The 21,394-nt window shown below is 42.0% G+C and overlaps 1 protein-coding gene across 2 annotated transcripts in view; it reads left to right on the top strand.

The window, feature by feature from the left end:
• Nucleotides 1-21,394, top strand: part of PLEKHM3 (pleckstrin homology domain containing M3) — a 176,204-nt gene that overhangs the window by 76,227 nt on the left and 78,583 nt on the right. For both annotated transcript variants that reach the window (XM_070581815.1, XM_070581816.1), the window contains exon 5: nt 7,383-7,576. In XM_070581815.1, coding sequence (XP_070437916.1) covers nt 7,383-7,576 — 194 coding nt within the window. The remainder of the gene's footprint in view (nt 1-7,382; nt 7,577-21,394) is intronic.

The raw sequence follows: 21,394 nt of genomic DNA, 5'->3' as shown, positions 1-21,394 counted from the left end.
GAACACTAGCTGAGTTTGGTTTAGACGGTTTAGATTAATCTGCTTGGAATGGGGCTTTGACAGCTAAGAGAGGTATGTAAAGAGCAAGTGAATGAGGCAGTCCAAGCCCCATGGTCATTGAGAGTTTAGGCTAGTGGCACCTGCCAACAGAATACATGCCAGTCAGTGGAGCTAAAGCACAAAGGTGGCACTGAATGAGGAAAATTTAAAAATCAGGCATGGTTTCTGAAGATGTGAGATGGAGGAAGAGATGCAGGTCTGTTTGAGTGAGCTCTACAGGCCACTGAAACCATCAATTTAGCCATCACTGATGCTTGCCGCCTTTCTGTAAAGCAGACTTCTGCCATGGTGGTCATTTAAGTGACAGGTTTGATTTTGACAGGATAGGTAACTAATTGAAGATATTACCCTCGCTTCATCCATGTTGCACACGAGGAAAACCTCTTTTGTCAGACTGTTCCTTCCCAGGCTTTCGGTGGATCTGGGAAGATTGTAAAGCAAGAACAGAGATGGTCACTTGTATCTGGATTATCTCTCACTGGCATTAAGTGACTATATTCCATTTAGTCCAGTATCTGTCTGTGTTTGCTCAGACACCAGATTTAACTTAGTGTTGCTAATTGTGAGGGTCAGTGCAGACCAGTTTCCAAGACCAGACATTGTTCTGCTAGATCTGCCTCTTTTCCTTAATAGCAAGTACGTGACTGGCTTGAATATTCATTTAAAAGAGTGAAAAAAATGGCTTTGCAGAGCAGAATGAAATCTGTCATCCTAAGCATTTCATTGTCTGCCCTCTGGAGTAATAATAATCCTAATTATTTTTAAAGCAGGATTTCCTCTTTTCCTGTGTATATCCTGCAGATTGAATTGAGCTCCAGGATTATCCAGCAGCTAAACCCTCTCCTCTAATTCTATAGATATTTTCCAATGAAATTCTCTTTGAAGGTAACTTGCCCCCAGTCCCTCATTCAGATTATTGAGCATGACAAAGAGATGGTGAGGAACTCAAACTTAGCCTCAACTCTTCCTGAACAGTTCCCCTCTGTTGTGCTTTGTAAAAATATTTTTGTGTCCTAGCCTGAATCCTCACATTCCATTTAGCTAGGGGTTTTCCATGTTACGTAAGCCATTTCCTGTCTCTCCATCTTGAGAGGCATTCAAGGCAAGCTCCATTGCCCTTGTGAGCTGGAGAGTAGCTCGCTGATGGGAGGAACCACTTGTTTAGGGTCATTTGGAGATTTTGAGAACAAATTGTGATTAAACTTGAGATCTCCTGATTCCTCCTCCGTTACCCAGGGTGCCAAACAAGTATTGTTTGGGATTGATTTTATTAAGACTTTCAGCTTGATTTTTCACGATAGAGATAAGAAAAAATACCAAAGCAAAAGGGGTTATTTTGCTGTGGTAAATTTATGGGTGGTATTTTTTTTTCCTTTCCTGATCTTTATTCTCCAAATTTTTAGTAACGTGATTATTATTATTTTATATATTTTAACTGTCACTTAGCTCCATATATTCTATTTAAGGAAATATGTATTAGAAATTAACCTTTTTTAATGCCTCAGAATTATAAATATGATTCTTTTGTCCTGTGATAGATAACTTCAGTAGGGTTTAATGTGGAATGAGAGTCTATTTTTCCATGAAGAAATTGCCTTGCAATGCTATACTTTTATTCTTTCTTGTCTTTTGAATATAATATAGCTTCACAAATTTCAAGGTGCGAAGAGTAAAAGGACATCGTACATGGATAATCCCCCTCCCACCCTCTTCTTCCCACAGGCAACCAACTTACCACTTTCTCATGTATCCTTCCAGAAGTATTTTATATACATGTGGTTTTTTACACAAAAATGGTAACAGGCGATATAGTGTACATGCTGCTTTTGGGGAACTTTCCATTTAGATTGTAAAACTCCTCCATGGGATTTTTGTTTTTACAGCCACTCCATGTTCCATCTTGAATTTACACACACATGCACACGGAATTTACCTAACTTGTCCTTTTTTTGGTGGACGTTAAGTTTTCTCCACCCTTTGCTATCATAGACAGTGATTCAGTGAATGACTTTACGTGTCATGTTGAAAAGAAGTTCTTCGATGTACGAGTGAGACATGTGCAGAGACCTCCGTAGAGGGAGGGCTGGACATTTGCGAGTTGGATGCATATTCCCAGATTGCCTCTGCCAGGGTTGTGTGCTCTCCATTTACCTCGCATCTTCTTGCAAGCAGCTCTCTTCCCTTAGTACCAGGATGTCAGCTGTCGCCTGTGTTGTCACTGCACTGCCTCTAGCTGTCTGCCCCTTCTCTGCTTTATTAACTCTAAATATGAGGTGAACTTAGAAATAAACAACCAAGCTGTTAGAAGTGTGTTTGAATAAGAGCATGTGGTTCAGAGTCACAGCCAGAGCACTGTCCAGTACCCATTCACTCGTTCAGCAGTGCATACTGACCACTTACTGTGCTCGCCGTTCTAGGTGCTGGGCACAGTCTTTGCCTCATGAGTCTTCTTAGTCCAGTGGAGGGAAAAGACAGTAAACAGATCACGAACAAGTGACTTGTAGATAAATGAAATGTTACTGGACTTTAGTTTTTGTTTTAGAGTTAAAACCATGCTGCCTGGTTACGCTATGGGTTAGTCTGCATTGTAGCCCACTTGCCTTCTGTGTGATTGGGGAGGAGGGAAGGACAGAACAGGGTCAGGGACCACCTCTCCTAAAGAGTGATGAGCAGATAGTTTATGGTTGAGTTAGTGAAAAATGAAAAGAAACTGTGAATGTAAACAGTCCTGAAAAGCACAGAGCAGAGTATCCAGAGATCTGAGTTTTGGCTCTAGTTCTGCCACAGAATGACCACAGATGAATCACATGAGCTCTCTGGACTCACTTTTCTCTTATATTAAATGTAGGTAATGGATTAATTCATTATTTCTCAAAAGTATATTCCTTGGAGCATTAACAAGTTCTGTGCATGTTAATAGGTGTTACTCAAAAAGAGGGTTCCATAGGAAGGCCACAGCTGGGTTGGCTTTATAATTGGGAAAGGCCCCTCCCCCTCCCCCCAAGAGAACACAGCCCTGGGAGCTCACAGCTTGGTAGGAGGATGGAGCGAGTTAGAGAAAGATGCCCCTTTCCTCAGCTGGTGAGAGGGCCCAGGCTGGATTCATCTCCCACCGCTGCCCCCGTACGGCCTGCACAGCATTAAACAGCTGCCATGTCTGTACTCCAGTAGGTTTGGGAAGTGGCTGAGTTAAGCAGATTTTCTTCAGTACAGGATGTCCCCACACTTTAATTTGCTAACGTGCTGCAGTTTGAATCACCCAGAGAAGAATGCACATGTGGCATATTTCTTGCTGGACCTCAGAACGTCTTTTTTGTAGGACTAGTATTCCTTGGAACACAGGCTGAGAAAAACTGAACTAGATCATCTGTACCAGTCCTTGTTATTCTAAAATTATGTTCTCACCTGTTTTATTCTAATGCATTTTCCTCCTTTAACAAAAACTAAAGTCTTTACCACTACCACTACATTATCTCCCAGTTGCCGTCCACGGTTCGACATCCCCTTTGCCCCATTGCTGCATTACCCAGGGCTGTTTTTGTGGGGAGTACACTCCATTCCAGAACCTTTCTCTCAGAATTACGTACGCCTGAACAGCATTCGAGGGCTGTGTTTGTACGAGGTAGCTGTCACCAGCATGACGAAAGATGTATCATGTTCAGATCTGCACCAGCAGTGCCTAATGCTCAAATCAACTGACAAATGTGTTTCCTTATAAACACGTGTGCATGTACAGATTTGGTCATTGTTAGCTGGTAGCTAGTTATAACCTGTTGTGCTGTCTTCGCCCATGCCTCCTGAGTGTGAGGTGGGGAAGAGACCCATTTCCACCTGGACTCCCTCCTCCGTAGCGCTCTTGAATCATGTAGATGGCAGGGCTGTGAAGAGACAAGTAGTTTACAAACTGCCACAGAGCCACAGGCACGGAGTGAGTCCTTACAACTCTAGCTATCCTGTTTGTAAGGTAAAAGAGCTATGGAAAGAATTTAGTTTGTTTTAATAATATTAATGTCATTAATAAACACTACATAATATTTAGTAAAATACTAATAAGTCAACAGATTTGAAAAATGAACTATTGACCCTGTAAAAATTGTTTCTAATGTGAATGGAGTGGATCATGCAAAAGAATACCAACCAAATCCATTCATTTTTTTTTTTTTTTGAGGAAGATCAGCCGTGAGCTAACTGCTGCCAATCCTCCTCTTTTTACTGAGGAAAACTAGCCCTGAGCTAATATCCATGCCCATCTTCCTCTATCTGTGGGACGCCTACCACAGGGTCCACACCCGGGATCTGAACCAGGGAACCCCGGGCTGCCGAGAAGCAGAACCTGCCAACTTAACCGCTGCGCCACCTGGCCAGCCTCCCAAAACCATTCATTTTTAAAAAAAAAGAGTATCAGGCTCCTTTGTCTGCCCCTGTGAGCTGGGTTTTCCTGCGCATCAGAAACGGCTCTCAGGCTCTTCCTGAGTCCATAATGTGGCAGCAGGAAGCAGCGTTGTAGCTCTCAGCTCTCTGGTGGAATACGCTCAGCATTCACACACAACTCACATAATATTTGTATTAACAAGAAAGAAACTTTCTCTTACATAAACTTTATCACCTAAGAATATCATTGGCTTCCTCCCTAAGTAACTATGTATTTAAAACTTTCTTTTATAAAAAGCATTTTTTTAAAAAAAAAAAAAAAAAAAGCATTTTAATTATGGTTGAGTTTGAAAGTGGAATACTCATTTGAGTACAGAGATTGTTTAGAACTCAGGAAATCAACAGGGATGCAGTGCTCTATTTTCAAAAATAGCATTTCATGCTGAATTTTGAGTTCTCTCAAAAATTCCCTCACTAGTGTAAGTGGTTGATTCTCAACAAACAAGCATGTGCCTTGCTGCCAAAAATGGCTCAATGTGGCAGAATTTGTTCACATACTCAGGTGGCCACGGTCACCATGTGCTCTGTATTCTTAACACTAGTTAATAACTTTATGAAGCAGCGCCTTAGAAGTTATTGAAACTACCTCTGTTTTTGTTCTTAGTAATTTCAGTTTATGAAGGCTAATGTCATTCCCTGCTGTCCCGTTTGTCTCGCTGCTCTTACAGTCTCTGTAAAAGACTGTTTTTTTCCCTTTCGGGCTTAAGTACCACCTGAAGAGAGAAGCCTTTGAAGGCCTGGGAGACTGGCCAGTGCCCTTTGTCCTTCTGTCCACCTACTAAAAGGTGGCATTGTTAACCTAATCCAGCAGAGCCCTCACTCAGTATAAACACTGCTCAGTAGAGCCAGGAAGACTAATGGAATTGTACAATACATCATTTTCAGCAACAGTTTCAAGTGGATTGTACTTCATTTCCCAGAACACCATCTGTTTTTTCCTCATTTATTTAAATATAGCAAATATTTAACCATGATAAATGAGATATTTGAACCCAGTTCTGCCTGTCCCCACTGAGCTGCTGGCCACATGAGGCAGGACTGTACTGGTTTTATTCTCCTCTGAATGCCTAGTGCCTGCCATGGTGGCCGGCATATACCTCATCTCCGTGCCTCCAAGTGAGGCATTATTTAGCCCTGACGACTGTTATTTCCAGCCTGGAAAAGTAGTCAAAGGTTTTGGGTAATTCTAGGTACCTCTCTGTGAGCTAGATTTGCAGAAACTGTCAACCTCCCAACAGAGACTGTAAACTAACTCTGTAACTGCAGGACCCCAAAGGATCAGACAACACAACAGGTACCTCACGAAAAAAGTGAAACTTTTATCAGAAAAATACATTGATATATTCTGTTACATCTCTGTAAGAAACATAAACTTTTGTATGAGCTTTACAATAAAATAATAATTGAATTTCACAAACGCGTTTTTAACCAGCATACAATAGCCATACATTTAGTTACCACACGTACATATTGATGGTTTTCACAGCTGTGTCTGCTCATTGTCCTCTGCTCTGTCACATCCTTGCCTCCCAAGTGAATTTCTATTTCTCTTTCTAGACTTCGAGTCAGTGTCACCTGCTTTGCCAAGCCTGCCTGGCTCCTAGCTTCCTTCCCCCCAGGACTGTAGATTTCTCTCTCCTTTAAGCTACCAGTGGACCTCGTCCACGTTTCTTTTGTGGTAGATGACAGACTATGTGCTACATGTGTTTCTTATTTGAATTATCTATTATACTAAAAAGTGAGTCTCTCGAGGGTAGGGACTGTATCCTCTTTATCTTCCTGAGTATACTTCTAGCCTAGAGTGTTTAACAGTGGATTTTCAGCTTTCTTTTTAATAAGCTGGGTTTTTTTGTTTTTTATGTTAAATTACTAGCCTTAAACCCAGTACTAGAGAGGTTTTGGTAGAAACTTTGTGGAGAGGTTTTACCTTGTTCCGTGAATAGAAACTTGAACCAACTCTGTGCATGACTTGCCAATCCTCTTCTCAGTGTCAGTGAATTGTACGTAAAGATTCCTGAAAATCACCCTCATGCTGTGCGTTCTTTAAACTACTCCCTCTGTGTGTCGGATGCATTGTATTTCTACCATTTATTTCTACTGATGACAATGACAGTTTAAAATCAGCTTTCATGGTCTTGTCGTTTACTACCAGAAGTGGATATAGAGTTGGATGGATATGCTGGCCAGAGTCAGCCCAATCTCAGAGTTGTTCTAAGGAGAGCAACTCCTTTCTGTCTCTAAAGTGTGTGTTTGAGCCTGTTTTCTCTGCAAATTTTTCTTTTTTTTGGAGATATCCTTTTGAACTTCATATATGTGTGCATGGTTTACCTATTTTTTTTAAGTGGCTACTTATAAAAAGTGTTATAGAATATACATATGTATACATATATATGTAGTTTTTAAAATCAGCATTGCTGTTAAGAGAGACTTAATGAATTCTTTTTTTATTTACTTTTTATTTTGACATAATTATAGATTCACGGGAGGTTGCATAGATAATACAGAGAGGTGCCATTACCCAGTTTCTCCCATTGGTTAGATGTTAAATAACTATAGTACAATATCAAAAAAAAAAAAAAAAAGCCAGGAAATTGACATTGGTGTACTGGGTCTGAATAGTTCTGTGTCATTTTATCACACGTATAGATGTGTGTAATCACATAATCAAGATGCAGAATTAATGAATTCCTTTCAATGCCAAGGTTACTTTTGCCAGTTGAGTTTCTGGGAGAAAGAAACAGAAGCCAAAATTTATATTTAGTTAAATTATGGGTTTTTTCATTTGGCTGTTCGGAAGATAATATTACTTTGATGTGTAACTATGGTTCCTGGTTGGAGGAGGTACAGAAAGGTGGAAAATTCGCCAGAACTGATTGAAGTTTGTTTCCCAGGTGTCTAAGCAGGCCAAAGAGTTTCTGGAGTATGTGTATGAAGAGCCCCTGATCGACATCCAGCAGGAGAATCCCCTGCTGTACCAACACGCTGAGCCACTGGCCACCGTGGTGCGGCTGCGACAGCGGCTGACCTCACTTCGAGCCTATTTGTTCAGCTGCCGGGCAGCGGTGGCCGAGGATCTGCGCCGCAGGTAAGTCACCATGTCAGGCGGTCCGATTGTTTTCTTTTCCCGCTCTGGGAGGGTGTTTGGATGATCTCCAAGGCCTTTCAACGCAGACTGGCCTAATTTCTGTGGCTCTCCCTCTGGGCTCATCTTTGACTTTCCCCTCTAAGGTCCTCAATCTGGTTGAGCCAAGCAGGATGAAAATTATATCTCAGCTTAACTGAAGGCTTTTAACTCATGGATCAAGTTCCCAGGACAGTGAAGATTTCTCTTACCTGTAGGTTAACTTGAGATAGTAATCATAGGAGTCTTCGTTGATCCCTTATGTAGTGTTTTACACTTTTCCCAATTTTAGTTCCTGTTTATCATCAGTAAAAATAAGCATGTTTGATATTTCATAACTTAAAACTATCTTTCAATGGGAAATAAGTAGGTGGTTATTTGCATCTTATTTCCCATACAGAAACAAACCTGGTAAATGATGTAGGAAGTAGAACTAGGATTAAAATGCAGCAGGGCCAGGATTTTGCCTCTTCATGTTACCAGTGGTGCAGGCTGCTTTTTCCATAGCTTAGTTATCTCAGAGTTCATAGAACACACAAGTCCATACCAGACTCAGATCCTCAAAATAAAATGGAAGTTAAAATGTGCCTGCTCTCATCAAATTCCTTCTTTTACAGTTAGGTTTTATTAGCATTAAATTCTTAACCTTGGCATATACGAACTAGCTTATACTTGAAATAATTGTTGATGGTGTTCATGAGTCCCTAAAAATACCTTTTAATTTTTTTTGTTTTAATAGAAATGACCAAAAGCATATATTAGTCATGGTTTTTGGAAATAAGCCTATATGCATAAGAACCTTTGGAAAGTATTCAAGTGTTACAGTTTGCTGTTTGAGATCCAGTTAGATCCAAAGAAACTGACATAACCCCAGGCATCTGAAGAAAACATTTAAAAAGAACAAAATGTAGATAGTGAAGAATACATAATATCTAGACAAGCTCTCATAAAATGATAATGAAAAGGCAGCTGCCAGAAAGCAAAGTATTTCTCAGTGGTAGTCATTCTATTGCCTAATTGTCTTTCAGTAAGCACTAGAAAGTGGTCAGGATTTATTCTTATAAAGTCTAGGCAAATCTGAATTTTAAGAGATCAGGGCTGTCCTTGGAAGGCAGTAGAATTACATGTCTCAAACTAATTTGCCAACTAAACTAGATACAAGATTTTTAACATTCAAAATGTTTGTTTTATTATTTTCAGTACCTTTTGGCTTTGCTCAGAGCTTGTTTTTTTCGTGCCTATATTTTTAGATGATATTAAAATCTACACATGGGAATAGAGTTAGATACCTTTCTGGTATAATGTTTGCTTTAGTTAAATATGCCAAATCAGGGCACACTTTTAGGACTTAAAAAGGAGGTCCTCCCTTCATGTGGACGACTAAGAATGCCCATGCTGTTCCAGCAGTCTGCTGGTTTACCACTTTGTGCGGTGCCTTATGGCCACACCACCAGGAAAGGAATGGAGAGTGTAGGCGGAAGGCACTCCAAGGCTGTGAGGACGAGGACAGTGGCCTCTCCTCTGTCCCCTTCGTTTGTCTCTCCTGGACTTGTTCATGGCTATGGTGTAGTGCAGTGCCTGGCTTGAGGTAGATGCTCAGTGTTAGATGGATGGAAGGAAGGAGGAGGAGGGATGGACAGACGGCAGAGGGATGCCTATTACAGTGCCACCTAGATCCCTGAGCAATAACTAGGAGCCCAAGTTTGAGGAAGCGGTCATCTCCTAATTCTTCTTTTTCTTATTTCTCTATATGTCACTTAGCACAGTATCTGACCTATCAGATACTGTCAAAAATAGTTGTTGAATAAATGAACAAAAAACCAAATTGAATCAGTCAAAAGAGATTTAGTTGATTCTGTTTCTGTGATACCTCTCAAATCTTTCCTCTCCTTCTCACTCATAGTGCCCCACCCTGGTTCAGAGTGTCTGGACTATTGCAGTATCCTGATAGTCTAACTTCAGTTTCTTCCCTCTCCAATCCAACCTTCACATCAGACAAACGATTAAAGTATACAAGTATGGAATTTAGGACCTGCCCAGATCTAGTCTAGCATAATGCTCTACTGTCTCACCTATCTTGTAGTTCAAACACAATGACTAACTCTCCCCAGTGCCTTCTGCTGTGGGAATTAAATGGGTTTTTACAACTGGAGTATTTACAATAGTGTTTAGTAGGCACTCAATAAACACTATTATTGTTATTGTTACTAATACTGCCGTCTCATCCCAGAACATTCTTGTTTCTGGCTTTAAAAGTGTTTGTTAGGGACCAGCCCAGTGGTGTAGTGGTTAAGTTCATGCACTCTGCTTTGCTTTGGCAGCCAAGGGTTTGCAGGTTTGGATCCTGGGCATGGACCTGCATCACTCATCAGTGGCCATGTTGTGGTGGTGACCCACATACAAAATAGAGGAAGATTGGCACAGATGTTAGCTCAGGGACAGTCTTCAAGCAGAAAGAGAAAGATTGGCAACAGATGTTAGCTCAGGGCCAATCTTCCTCACTAAAAGAAAATTCTTTGTTAAAAGGTTCCACTTAAAAGCCACCCTGGGGGCTGGCCCCGTGGCCGAGTGGTTGGGTTCGCGCGCTCCGCTGCGGGCGGCCCAGTGTTTCGTTGGTTTGAATCCTGGGCGCGGACATGGCACTGCTCGTCAAGCCACGCTGGGGCGGCATCCCACATGCCACAACTAGAAGAACCCACAACGAAGAATATACAACTATGTACCGGGGGCTTTGGGGAGAAAAAGGAAAAAATAAAAAAATCTAAAAAAAAAAAAAAGCCACCCTGATGCCCTGTCTGTTGGACTCAATCCCCTCCCACTGCTGTGTCAGGAGAGGAGTGAGCCAGAAGCGGGTTGGAGAGCTGGCAGGCCCAGGCCTGCAGTTCCTGGGTCTGCAGTGCACACCTACCCTGGCGTGAAAGCTGGTGGAGCAGGAGGCTCCCTAAGAGCAAAGAATGAGACAGTGATTTCTGCAGAGCCCTAGAGGAGGCGCATTGGTTTTTAAAATTTTTTTTGTTATTTTAGTTTCTCATTGCTTATATGCTATTAAAATAATGTTTGGGTTTACCATTTTCCTCCAACCTGGCACAGAGAGAAGTATACTAGTCACAAGCAGCTTTTTGGGGGGTAGGTGGGTTACAGGGTGCTGGTCTTCTTGAGGTACTTCAAGTCTTTTTGGTTTGTTTTGAAATATGACGATTTAGTGAAATATGTCTAAGAGGTTTCTGAGATGTCTGTACTTCTTGCAGCTGTGCCACACTTAGCATCAATTCTGCCTTCTTCAGCATCTAAGAAAATGACCACAGATATAAAGGAGAACCGTTGCCCACCTAATATGCTAAAATTCCTGTCGCCAGAGAACCTTTCTTACCTATCTTTCACTTTTTAAACTGACTTTTTAAAAATGAAATTAGCCCACAGTGCCTTTAGAGATGATCAGCTTATCCAGAGGTTCCCTTTGTTTTACCTGAGGTTACAGCATCTAAAGTGTGGGGTTTACACAGTGAGAAGAACCCCTGGACACTCCTACTTGTTCATATATTTGATAGACATTAGAAGAGGGATGAGGGGGTGGGCAAGGGGAGCAAAAGGACAGCACCCAGTCTCCTGTAGTCATCGCAGGCGCTGGCCCGGCCTGGCCTTTCACCTCAGTGCGAGAGTAGCCATTAATCTCCAGCAAGTAGGCCCAACATGCTGAACACCTGTCAGCACCATCTAAACAGACGAACGCAAACTGTTAATGCTGCTGTCGTGAGAAAACTGAGAACAAGCTGATGAATCGCATTGGCTCTCGGCCGCCAGGGAGCCAGCTTTGCATCGCCTTGTTAGGGAAGCCACGGTTGGCTTTTAGATCTTTCGTTATGACGACCGTCAGGTTTTCATCCTCACTGTTTCTGTTATTGTTGTTAGATGAACGCCGTGTTCCTGAACCCACACTGCAAATCTTGACTGGCAGGGGTGTTTCATTTAGAAAAAATCAGTGTCTTCCATGAAGCCTAAAATGTTTATGGTGCTGACAGTCCGCTGTTTCTGAGGACTCCCAGATGGCGACCCTCTGGATTGGTTCAAGGCCTAGTTAACTTTTCATGAGAAGAATTATTTACAGTGTCCACATGTGAAGGTGCATGAAGAACTCTCTGGAGAATCTTAGCGCTGTGAGGACACATCTGGATCAACAGCTATTAGGGAAGTCTTTGGGAGGGACCCTAAGAAGCTCTGGTAGGGGCCTCAGCCCTTCGTGTCCTACTGAACACAGAAACAGTAGGATCTGTGTGTGTTAGTCAGAAGTCACAAACGGCACCTCAGAGCCAAATCTGGCCACAGGCATGCTTTGGCCTTTCAGAGATGGCCCCCACCAGGTTTTAAAGTTGTGAAAGAGTCACTAACATTTAAATAACCAGTTTTCTTGCACACACAGAATGAAGCCCTCTAATTTCTATTAGGGAATCAGAAGTCCTGATTGCAAGGTCTTCCCTCATTCCTGGATGGCAGCAGCCAGCTTCAGATACTGGGCTCTCCACTTAGCCATGGTCTCTACTGCTCCTGTTGTCCCCCAGACCCACTGTCACGGGTATATAATACATTGCTGCCCTGTCTTTCTTGGCCCATTTCATTGATTTATGGTGGTACCTGGGCCCATGTAAGGTGATTATTATTTTTGTCAGTTGCAGAGTACTTTCCCATAAATATATTATTTGTTCTTTACACACGGCCCCTGAGATGGGTAGGACAGGTGGCATTAGGAAGAAGAGGAACAACTCGGAGATGCTGTGTGCCTTGCCTCAGGTCACAAAGCCGGTAAGCAGCAGAGTCCACACTTGGAACCAGGTTTTCTGCTGCTTTCCTTCCCCTCTACATTTGCTGTTGATGGTGACGTCTCGAGGTCTCTAGACTCTTAAGAGGAACAGCTGTTAATCCTCCTGAAGCCTTGATTGAGGCCCTCTAGGAGAAGGCAGGCAAGGAGGGGCGCATGGTGATGTCCCATGAGTGGGGAGGTGGGACTGTGGCACAGGCACTCCTGTACTCGCTGCTGGCAGTCAGCCCTGGAGAGCAAGGCATGACAGTCGGCTTGGCACCGACAGGGGCATTTTCTCTAGGTCACTGTTTACCAGGCCTCTCCATTCACTGACCTGTGAATTTAAAACAAAAATGTGCATAGCATTGGAGATTGGATTGGTGGTTACCATAGGGGAAAGGGGAAGGGGGGAGGGCAAAAGGGGTGATTAGGCTCACATGTGAGGAGATGCACTATAATTAGTTTTTGGGTGGTGAACATGATGTAATCTACACAGAATTGGAAATATATTATGATGTACATCCAAAAATTAATAATAAAACAAAACAAAAATGTGCAGGTATCTATAGGGTTGTCTTACATCTGTCTTTAGCCAAAACAGATTTAAAGCTATTTCTCACCATCATTTGATAAAAATCATAGTAACGCCAAAAAAAAAATAGGCAAACAGCCTCAGAAATCAAACAGCTTTTTAAAATCAAATAGATTTTAAAATTCATTCCACTAATCTTTTTTCTCATTTTACCTTGGACTGCTAAAAACATCACCAGACAGACCCCAGCTGATCCCGACTTAAGTCATATTTTCTCTTCTGTTTGCTGAAGGGAAACTGTCTAGTCCAGGGAACGACATTCTAGAAGTTAATGTGGGTGCGGGAGAGTTTCCCATTCTCTGCCATCAAAACTGATTTGGGGACTCAGGGTGCTAGTGAACCCAAAGTTCCTATTATGACATAAGTTTAAAATTAGTTTCTTTCCAACACTAGTTGGGGCTAATAGGTATTATTAGACCTGTTCTCTCAGTTGCTTAGAGCAGAACTGTGTCGTTTCTTGGGGGCCTTTGGTCCTACTTGTTTGTTAAGTTTAGTCCTTGGGTCTGACCGTTCTGAAACACTTTAACACCTTGACCTGGGAGTCTCAAGAGAATAAAGCAATCGATCCTTCTGCTTTCTAAGCCACCTTTTCCTGTCTTTGGTCTCACATTTTATTTGAAATTATATCCAGCATTAGTTCTTACTGAAATATCAGCTTTACTGAATGGTAAGAAACTTCTATCATAAAGATTGCCATTTTTATTAACATTATTTATCCTGGTGAGTACCAGAAAAAAATGAATGTGTGTGTGTATTCTGTCAGACTCTCGTTGCCTCCTCTTCCTTCCAGCAGAATTTAGCAGCTTGCTCAGCTCTTGGTCCAGTCCCCATAAATGTCACCTGATTTACTAAGGCTCCCTTCCCACTCTGTCCCTTGTTACCCCAGGGAAAGCTGGCTGTCTGTCTAGTGAGTTCACTGGAGGGGAGGGTAAGTCCAAGGATTGAAATGTCCTTTGGACATCTACTAGCATCTCAAATTTAATATGTTCAAAACCGAGCTAATATTGCCACCCCCCACCACCTGCACTCCTGCAGCAGACTTTCCCATCTGGCTGAACAGCACCTCCATCCACCCAGTTGTTCAGGCTACACACCTTCCTCTCACATTCCACATCCAGTCCACCAGCAAATCCTATCAGCTTCACCTTCAAAATATACCCACTTGTCACCATTTCCACTGCTGCCACCCAGGTCCAAGCCACTGTCATATTTCTCCTGGGTTATTGCAGTAACTGATCTCCCCTTCGGTCTGTTCTTAAGACAACAGCTAGAGTTAATGTGGAGAACAGATGATGTCACCCCAATCCAAACTATCTAATAGCTTCACTTCTCACTCCAAGTGAAAACTAAGGCCATGTACGATGGCCTCGTAACCCCATTACCTCTCTGCCCTCATCTCCCACTGATTTCCCCTCATTCACTCTGGCCTTTCTTTGATCCTTGAGCACACCAAGCAGGCCCCTATGTGAGTTTCTGTACTTGTTTGTTCTTGCCCCAGATAAGTGCATAGTTTGCTTCTTTATCCCCTTTAGGTCTTAATGCAGCTGTTACCTTAATGAAGCATTCTTGACCACTCTATTTAAAATTGCAACCAGCATCTCTCCACACACACTTTCTGTCCTTTTCTCTGCTTATTACCATATAACATGGTATTTTATTTTGTCTGTCTCCCTCTCTTGGGCCATCATGTATGGATGTGAAAGTTGTGCTGTGCTCAACCTGTGCAGCCATATGCAGTGGCCCTACTCTCCAATTAGATGTAAGCTGTGAAAGGTCGTGGTTTTTTATCTGTTTTGCTTACTGCTGTATTCCCAGGGCCTAGAACCATACCTGACATATAGTGGGGGCTAATAAGTATTTGTTGAACAAATTGATTAAATAAATAAAGTAGTATTACCAAGATTCTACCCTTTTAATTTGGTCAAACTTTTTTTTTCTTATTACAAAAAAAATACTTTATCATAGAGAACAAGCCACCCATTAGCCTACTACTTTGTACATATCCTTCCAGACTTTTTCCTCTGCAGATTATTTTCCCCCGTAAAAGTGGTTTCATACTGTACATTCTACTCTTAACCCAATCATTTCACTTAGTATATTGCAAATATCTTTTTAAGCCAGTAAATGTTTGTCTAAAGTATGATTAATCACTGAGCAAAAATGGTGTTTTGATGTGTGAGCGTACGTACATACCATCAATCTTGGAAGAAGTAAACAAGGATATTATTCAGTATACCCAACAAAAGATTGTGTGAGCTAATAATAAATGAGCTGGGAGAGATCATTTCGTAGTTAACGCCTCCTTTTCTCTCCCCTTCCCCCACCCTGAAAGAAGTCAGACAAATGAGGTGGAGGGATTATCTGTTAGAGAAAAGATTACATGCTGTTGTGAATTGAACATACTTAATTTAGGAAGCTAGCTTACTAAGAGCACATCTCTTAGGGCAGCCTAATTCTTAAAACAGAGTCTACACGGACTTGACTTGCTATGTCTCTGAACAGCTTATGAGGAATATCTTATAACCAAAATCTGAGATCTAAATGTGCAATTATTAGCTGACAAATTCTGGTTAATATTGAATTTTAGAAGAATAAGCCCATTTTAGCAACAATTTTATCACTGAATTAGTCTCATTAAAGACCAGTAATTATTAGCACTTTAAGTGTATAGATAACACTTCTTTAAGCTCAGCAAATGAATATAACTCTTTATGTTCTTTGTAAGATTTAATAATTAGCCAGACTTTGTGGCTAGTTTTCAAGTTAGCTAATTAAAAGTGTCATTAGCTGCAGTTGAGGCTTTAGTCTCAACAGATTTGCTGCATGAGTCTATCAGGACTCGGAAAGTACTAAAACACAGAATGTTAGCTTGATAGTTTTTGAAAGCAGCCACTCTCATTCTACTTCAAGAATTCTTTTTCTGTGGATGACTTCTAGAACTAAGGTTTAAGTCATCTAACCTCCTCCTGATCTCCTAATAGCTCATCCCGCTTCCTTCCTTTTCTGCAGAGATCTCATTCAGCAAATTATATATATGTATATACCAACATTAACACTCTAAAAGGGAGCTGCAGACTGTCTGCAGGAGACAGTGTCATTCAAAACTAAACAGATTAATAAGCTTTGAAAAAGGAACTCTGGCAAGTTATATATTAATTTTATGATAGTGTATTTATAGCTTTTTATTTACTGAGAAATCTTGCGGAAAGTTAAAAAGTGACTTTATCTTATTCTGAGATTAAATGAAATATACATAAATTATCTAAATCATTTTCTGAGAGACAAAAAAAAATAAAACTCACTGCAGGAAAAGTAGTATATTCTTGGAACCATTAAAAAAAAAAATAAGAATTTAAGCTAGGATTTATAATAACTGTGATATAATCTGCACTTCTATCATCAGACCCCAGAATAATCATAACCAAAATTACTTCCCAAGTATTTCTATTCTAGGCTTTAGATTGTTGCTAAGAAACTTAAGCACAATTTCTGAACGAGCGGGTAAAAGAGACCCTTATTTCCCATAACTATCTGCCAAGATATAATATCTGATGCAATCTTGCCACTTTTTTGGCCAGTGAGATTAGCAAAATGAGGTATCAAGAGAAATGATTGAAGCTTGTGTCTTCTACATGGGTTGCTATCGAAATATCTGCCTTTGATTTAAAATTGTTTTTCCATTAGCTGGGAGCAGGGCTGGACACTCGAGCCCTGTCCACATCCAGCCTCACATGACTGTGCTGGGGAGAGTGCAGCTCCCGGCAGAATCACCAGATCGCACTCCTTGGGAGGCTTCACGGGGCTTTTTGCTTATTTCTGCGTGGGCAAGTGTGCCCTCGCCCTCCCGACTCAGCACTGGTGGCCTGCCCTGGAGCACGTGTTCTTGGAGCACACAGTGCTGCTGCATGAATAGATGGTTTCCTTTTAAATTATTCCTGCGACCTCTATCTGTAGTCTTCCTTTTAGACCTTAGGATTTAGAATCAAAATTGGAGGTTTTCCTTTGGTGTTGTGTTGTCTTTTATTTCATGCGTGTGGATGGTGGGTACTTTTTTTAGTCTATCTTACATGTGCTAAGATATTTCCATTACAGATTTTTTTGTTTTTCCTTTTAATCATTGCATTTTTAGATACTAGTTGTGCAACTTTGAGAACTGAGCTACAGGGAAATGGTGATGCTATTAAATCTGTCAAAATCCTGCACAGGGACTGCCCGCTTCAGAGCCTGACTACTCCCTTTTGTCTCAGGAGCATCTTGGTGGGCACTAGTTGAAGTCCTCAGAAATTAGGCAGCTTAAAGGAGTCTGGCTTGTTTGCCTCGGTGTCCTGTGACAAAATGGCATGGGGACCTCTTACCTTTTTTGCAGAGACTGCTGCCTTAGATTTCATAGGCAACTGTGTCTGCATTTTTAACCCCAAGTATCAGCTACATAGCAAAAGAGCTCTGAATGTACATGACTTTTTTCCTTTTTAATTTTCATCCTTCCTCACCATTCTCATTAGAGCATCTGTAAGCCTAGGTTACCTTGTTGGTGTGTCGGGCAATTCTAGAGATGATAAAGTAGAAAACATTGGCACTAGAAGTGATGGTGCTGGTTGGTTTTCCTGATGCATTAGCAGGTTTCTTCATTGTTCATTGGTGTCAGAGAACTTGACAGTGCTGCCTGCCAGCAACATGTTTCCCTGAAGGGAGTGAGATATGGAGTTGACTCTCCTTATCGCATTTGTCCTTTGGCTCTCGTGTCAGGACCGACCAGGCAAACCTGCACTGGCATGCTTAGGGCTACCCTCAAGATTGGCCTGTCAGAGAAATGCTGTTGCACCTGGTGATGAGTAGGCCTGTGGTGCGGCAAGGTCGGTCACCAGAGCACAGAACACCCTAAACATGGCAGCCCCGGTGAGAAGATGAAAGGCAGCACCCTCAGCAGCGAAGACCCTGCACATCAAAAGGTTGCTAAGGCAGACAACTGCCAGATGTTTGTAGCTTTCTGGAGGGACCACGGGAGGAATTAGTAATTACCTTTCATATAAGATTTTAGTAGAAACTTGAAGCATTTTAATTAAGAAAATACAGGGTATGTTTGGGGGTGTGTGTGTAAACGTGTATTTGAAAGAGCTTCCAGCTGGGTCCCCGTCCACTTCCTCTAGGCCTTTCCAGAGGCGAGTTCTCGCTGCTGTTGTATCTGTAGCTTCTGCTTCTGTACTAGCTTCTTCATCGTAGCATATAAATATCCCCAGGTCTCTCCCATCTTTAAGAAAGGAATCTTTTCTTAGTCCTACATCCTTCTTTAGTTATGGCCCAATTTCTCTCCTTTCCTTTAAAAGTAGCTTCTTAAAAGAGTAATCCACAGTCCTTCAGCTCTCTGCATTCTGGCTTCCTCTTCTTCCCCTGAAACCCTTCTGTCCGAGGTCACTAATGAATTTCCATTGGCAGAACCCCGCAGGCACTCTTCAGGCATAGTGAGTCTTCTTAGTATGATTTGACCTTTCCAGTGCCTTTGATATTGTTGACCCTCTTTTTCCTTCTCAGAATTCTCTCCTTCCTTGACGTCTCTAATGCTGGCTCTTCTGCCTTTTCTCTTCCCTATCAAACTGCTCCTTCTCAGTCTTTTTCCTGCAGCCACTTGTTAAATAGCACTGTTTGCCAGGTCCTTGTCCCTACTATGTGCTGTCCTGGGCTATCACTCCTTCTCACGGCTTCACCTAACACCCATAGGCTGGGGATAGACAAATATCCCACCTGGACATTTCACAGACAGTTGCAACCCTCTGCCCCAACAACTGAGCTAACCTTTCTCCCCGAAGACAACTTGTCTTCCTCGTTCCCTGTGTCAGTAAATGGAACTGCCCTTTACCTGCTGGATCTAGCTGGAAAAGTGAATAATCCCAAGCTCCTTCCTGTTAGTCATGATGACCATGTGGATTCTGCTGCAGAAATCTATCTCGTGGTTGGCCATTCTCTCTAACCCCAGGCAACCATTTAAATTCTGTTCAGGCCCCCATCATTTCTCACCTTGTTTACCAAAAAATTATCCATCCCTCAGTCTCTTCCCCATCCCCTTCTGCTGTCAATGATTTTTAAAGTCACAAACCAAACCTCGTCATTCTCCTGCTTGAGGCAATCCTATGGCACCCCATCTCTTCTGGGGTAGCTCTTAGCAAGGCATTCAAGACCCCTTGTGTCTGGCTGCATCCTGTCTTTCTAAGCTCACACTCTGCAGTTTCCCCTCCCCGACATGTACACAGGACAGCTCCTTCAGTACAGAAAGCCAGGTCCCTGTGAGCAGTGTCCTTGCTCTGATCTCTGTGCTCTTGCCGGTGCTGTTCCCTTGACCTGCAACTCCCATCCTTCCACTTGGTCAAATTAATTCTGACTCATCAGCTCTCTCAGGCCCCTCCTGACCGGGTGCTCTGCCAGCTCCCCACCATTACCTATGTGTCTGTAGATCTCAGCACTCCACTCTGTGAACTGCAGCTGTTTGCCTACTTGTCTGCGTATTCTCTGATGTTAAAAAAACTCTTTTCTCCAAATCTCCAGGGCCTAGCACAATGCCTGTCACATGTTATGTATCCAGCATCTACTTATTTCAATGAAATGTGTGCTGTTTCGGGTTCTTGACCATAGTGACTAGTTGCAGAGGTTATAAGGCTGGACTTCATTTGCATTAAATTCATGGGAGATATGGTGATCACAAGTTGTTCTTTCTGACAAAAAATGCAAATAATCATCCATTCTTTATTGATTATGTTAATAGTGAAATTAATCCTGACATGACTCTCTTAAAGGGACACCAAGCTTTGCCTCCCAGATGTGAAGGGCTCCCCCAGCAATCCTGAAGCAGCTGCAAATGCATCTCTGCATCCCCTGCGGAGCCCTGTCCTCTCCCTGTCAGATCTGCTGAAGGCAGCACAATGCGACCTGAGCAAGCTCTCCACAGCCCCTGCTGCTACTCAGAGCTTTAGGAGAACTGGCCCCTGGGAGTCCCTGCTTGTTCCCCCGTTTCCTAAAGAGCCCCTGTCAGAGGGCCAGCTTGTGGCACCTAAGCCTCGGCAGCGAAAAGCCCTTGGTGTCCCCAGATGGAAAGCCACTGTGGCCGATGCTTCTCTGGGCTTGATTCAATGCCATTTTCTGCCCTGAGCTTCCCTCGAAGACAGAGGCAGTGGGAAAGAGGAACAGACCAACTGCGGGAGAAAGCCTCTAGTGTCGGGCCCTGCCCTTCAAGCAGAAGAGCTTGCCCTACCTCTGAATACCTGCACAGTCTTTCTTCTTTCATTTACATTAAAGAGCATCACTATAAAGGACACATTTTAATTCCTCTCAGGAAATTTATTCTCATATTTGACTTCCGTGCTTTCATGCTACAATTTCCATCCTCCAGGGAGAAGAAAAGCTGATTAGTATTATCTGTCTTAAAAGTCTTTATGTTTTACGGCAACCACTAAATCTCCTGGACACAACATCTTCTGCAGACACAATAGCTCAGTTCCTTTATCTTTTCTGCATAATTGCGTTTTCCAGTTCTTCGTGTCTGTTATGACTGACCTCATGTAGATTATAGTGTTAGACACTGGAGAGTGATAGAGAGGAGACAGCAGATAAGGTGCTGCTGGAGGGGCCAGAATCTCTTCAAAAGGGAGAGAGAAAATAAACATGTGAAACATATTTACTCAGAGAGAAACACAAAGTAAATGCCTAGCTAACTTGAGCTGTACAGACTGTGTTGAAGGAGTATTAGAGGTGACTGTGGGCCAAAGTTGGTTTTTGTGAGAAGAATAATAAGCAGTGTTTGGAAGAAATAAGGACCCAGCCTGGTAAGGAAAAGCCCAGAAATAAACCCATGCATAGAGGGTCAATTAAGTTAGGACAAAGGAGCCAAGAATATACAATGGGGAAAGGACAGTCTCTTCAATAAATGGTGTAAGGAAAACTGGCCCATTATCTTACACCATACACACAAATTAACTTAAAGTGGAATAAAGACTTTAATCTAAGACCTGAAATCATAAAACTCCTAGAAGAAAACCTAGGTGGTAAGCTTCTTGGTATCAGTCTTGATGATAATTTTTTTGAATATGACACCAAAAGCAAAGGCAACAAAAGCAAAAATAAACAAGTGGGACTACATCAAACTAAAAAGCTCCTGTGCAGCAAAGAAGACCGTCAACAAAATGAAAAGACAATATACCGAACAGGAGAAAATATTTACAAGTTATATATCTAATAAGGGGTTAATATCCAAAATATACAAAGAAATTCATACAACTCAATAGCAAAAAAACAAACAATTCAAGTAAAAAATGGGCAGAAGATCTGTATAGACATTTTTCCAAAGAAGATATACAGATGGCCAACAGGTACATGAAAAGATGCTCTACATCATTAATCATCAGGGAAA

The sequence above is a fragment of the Equus przewalskii genome, chromosome 17, assembly GCF_037783145.1.
Source record: "Equus przewalskii isolate Varuska chromosome 17, EquPr2, whole genome shotgun sequence".
Lineage (NCBI taxonomy): Eukaryota > Metazoa > Chordata > Mammalia > Perissodactyla > Equidae > Equus > Equus przewalskii.
The sequence above is the reverse complement of the archived record's forward strand: the minus strand, read 5'-3'. Positions and strand labels throughout refer to the sequence as shown.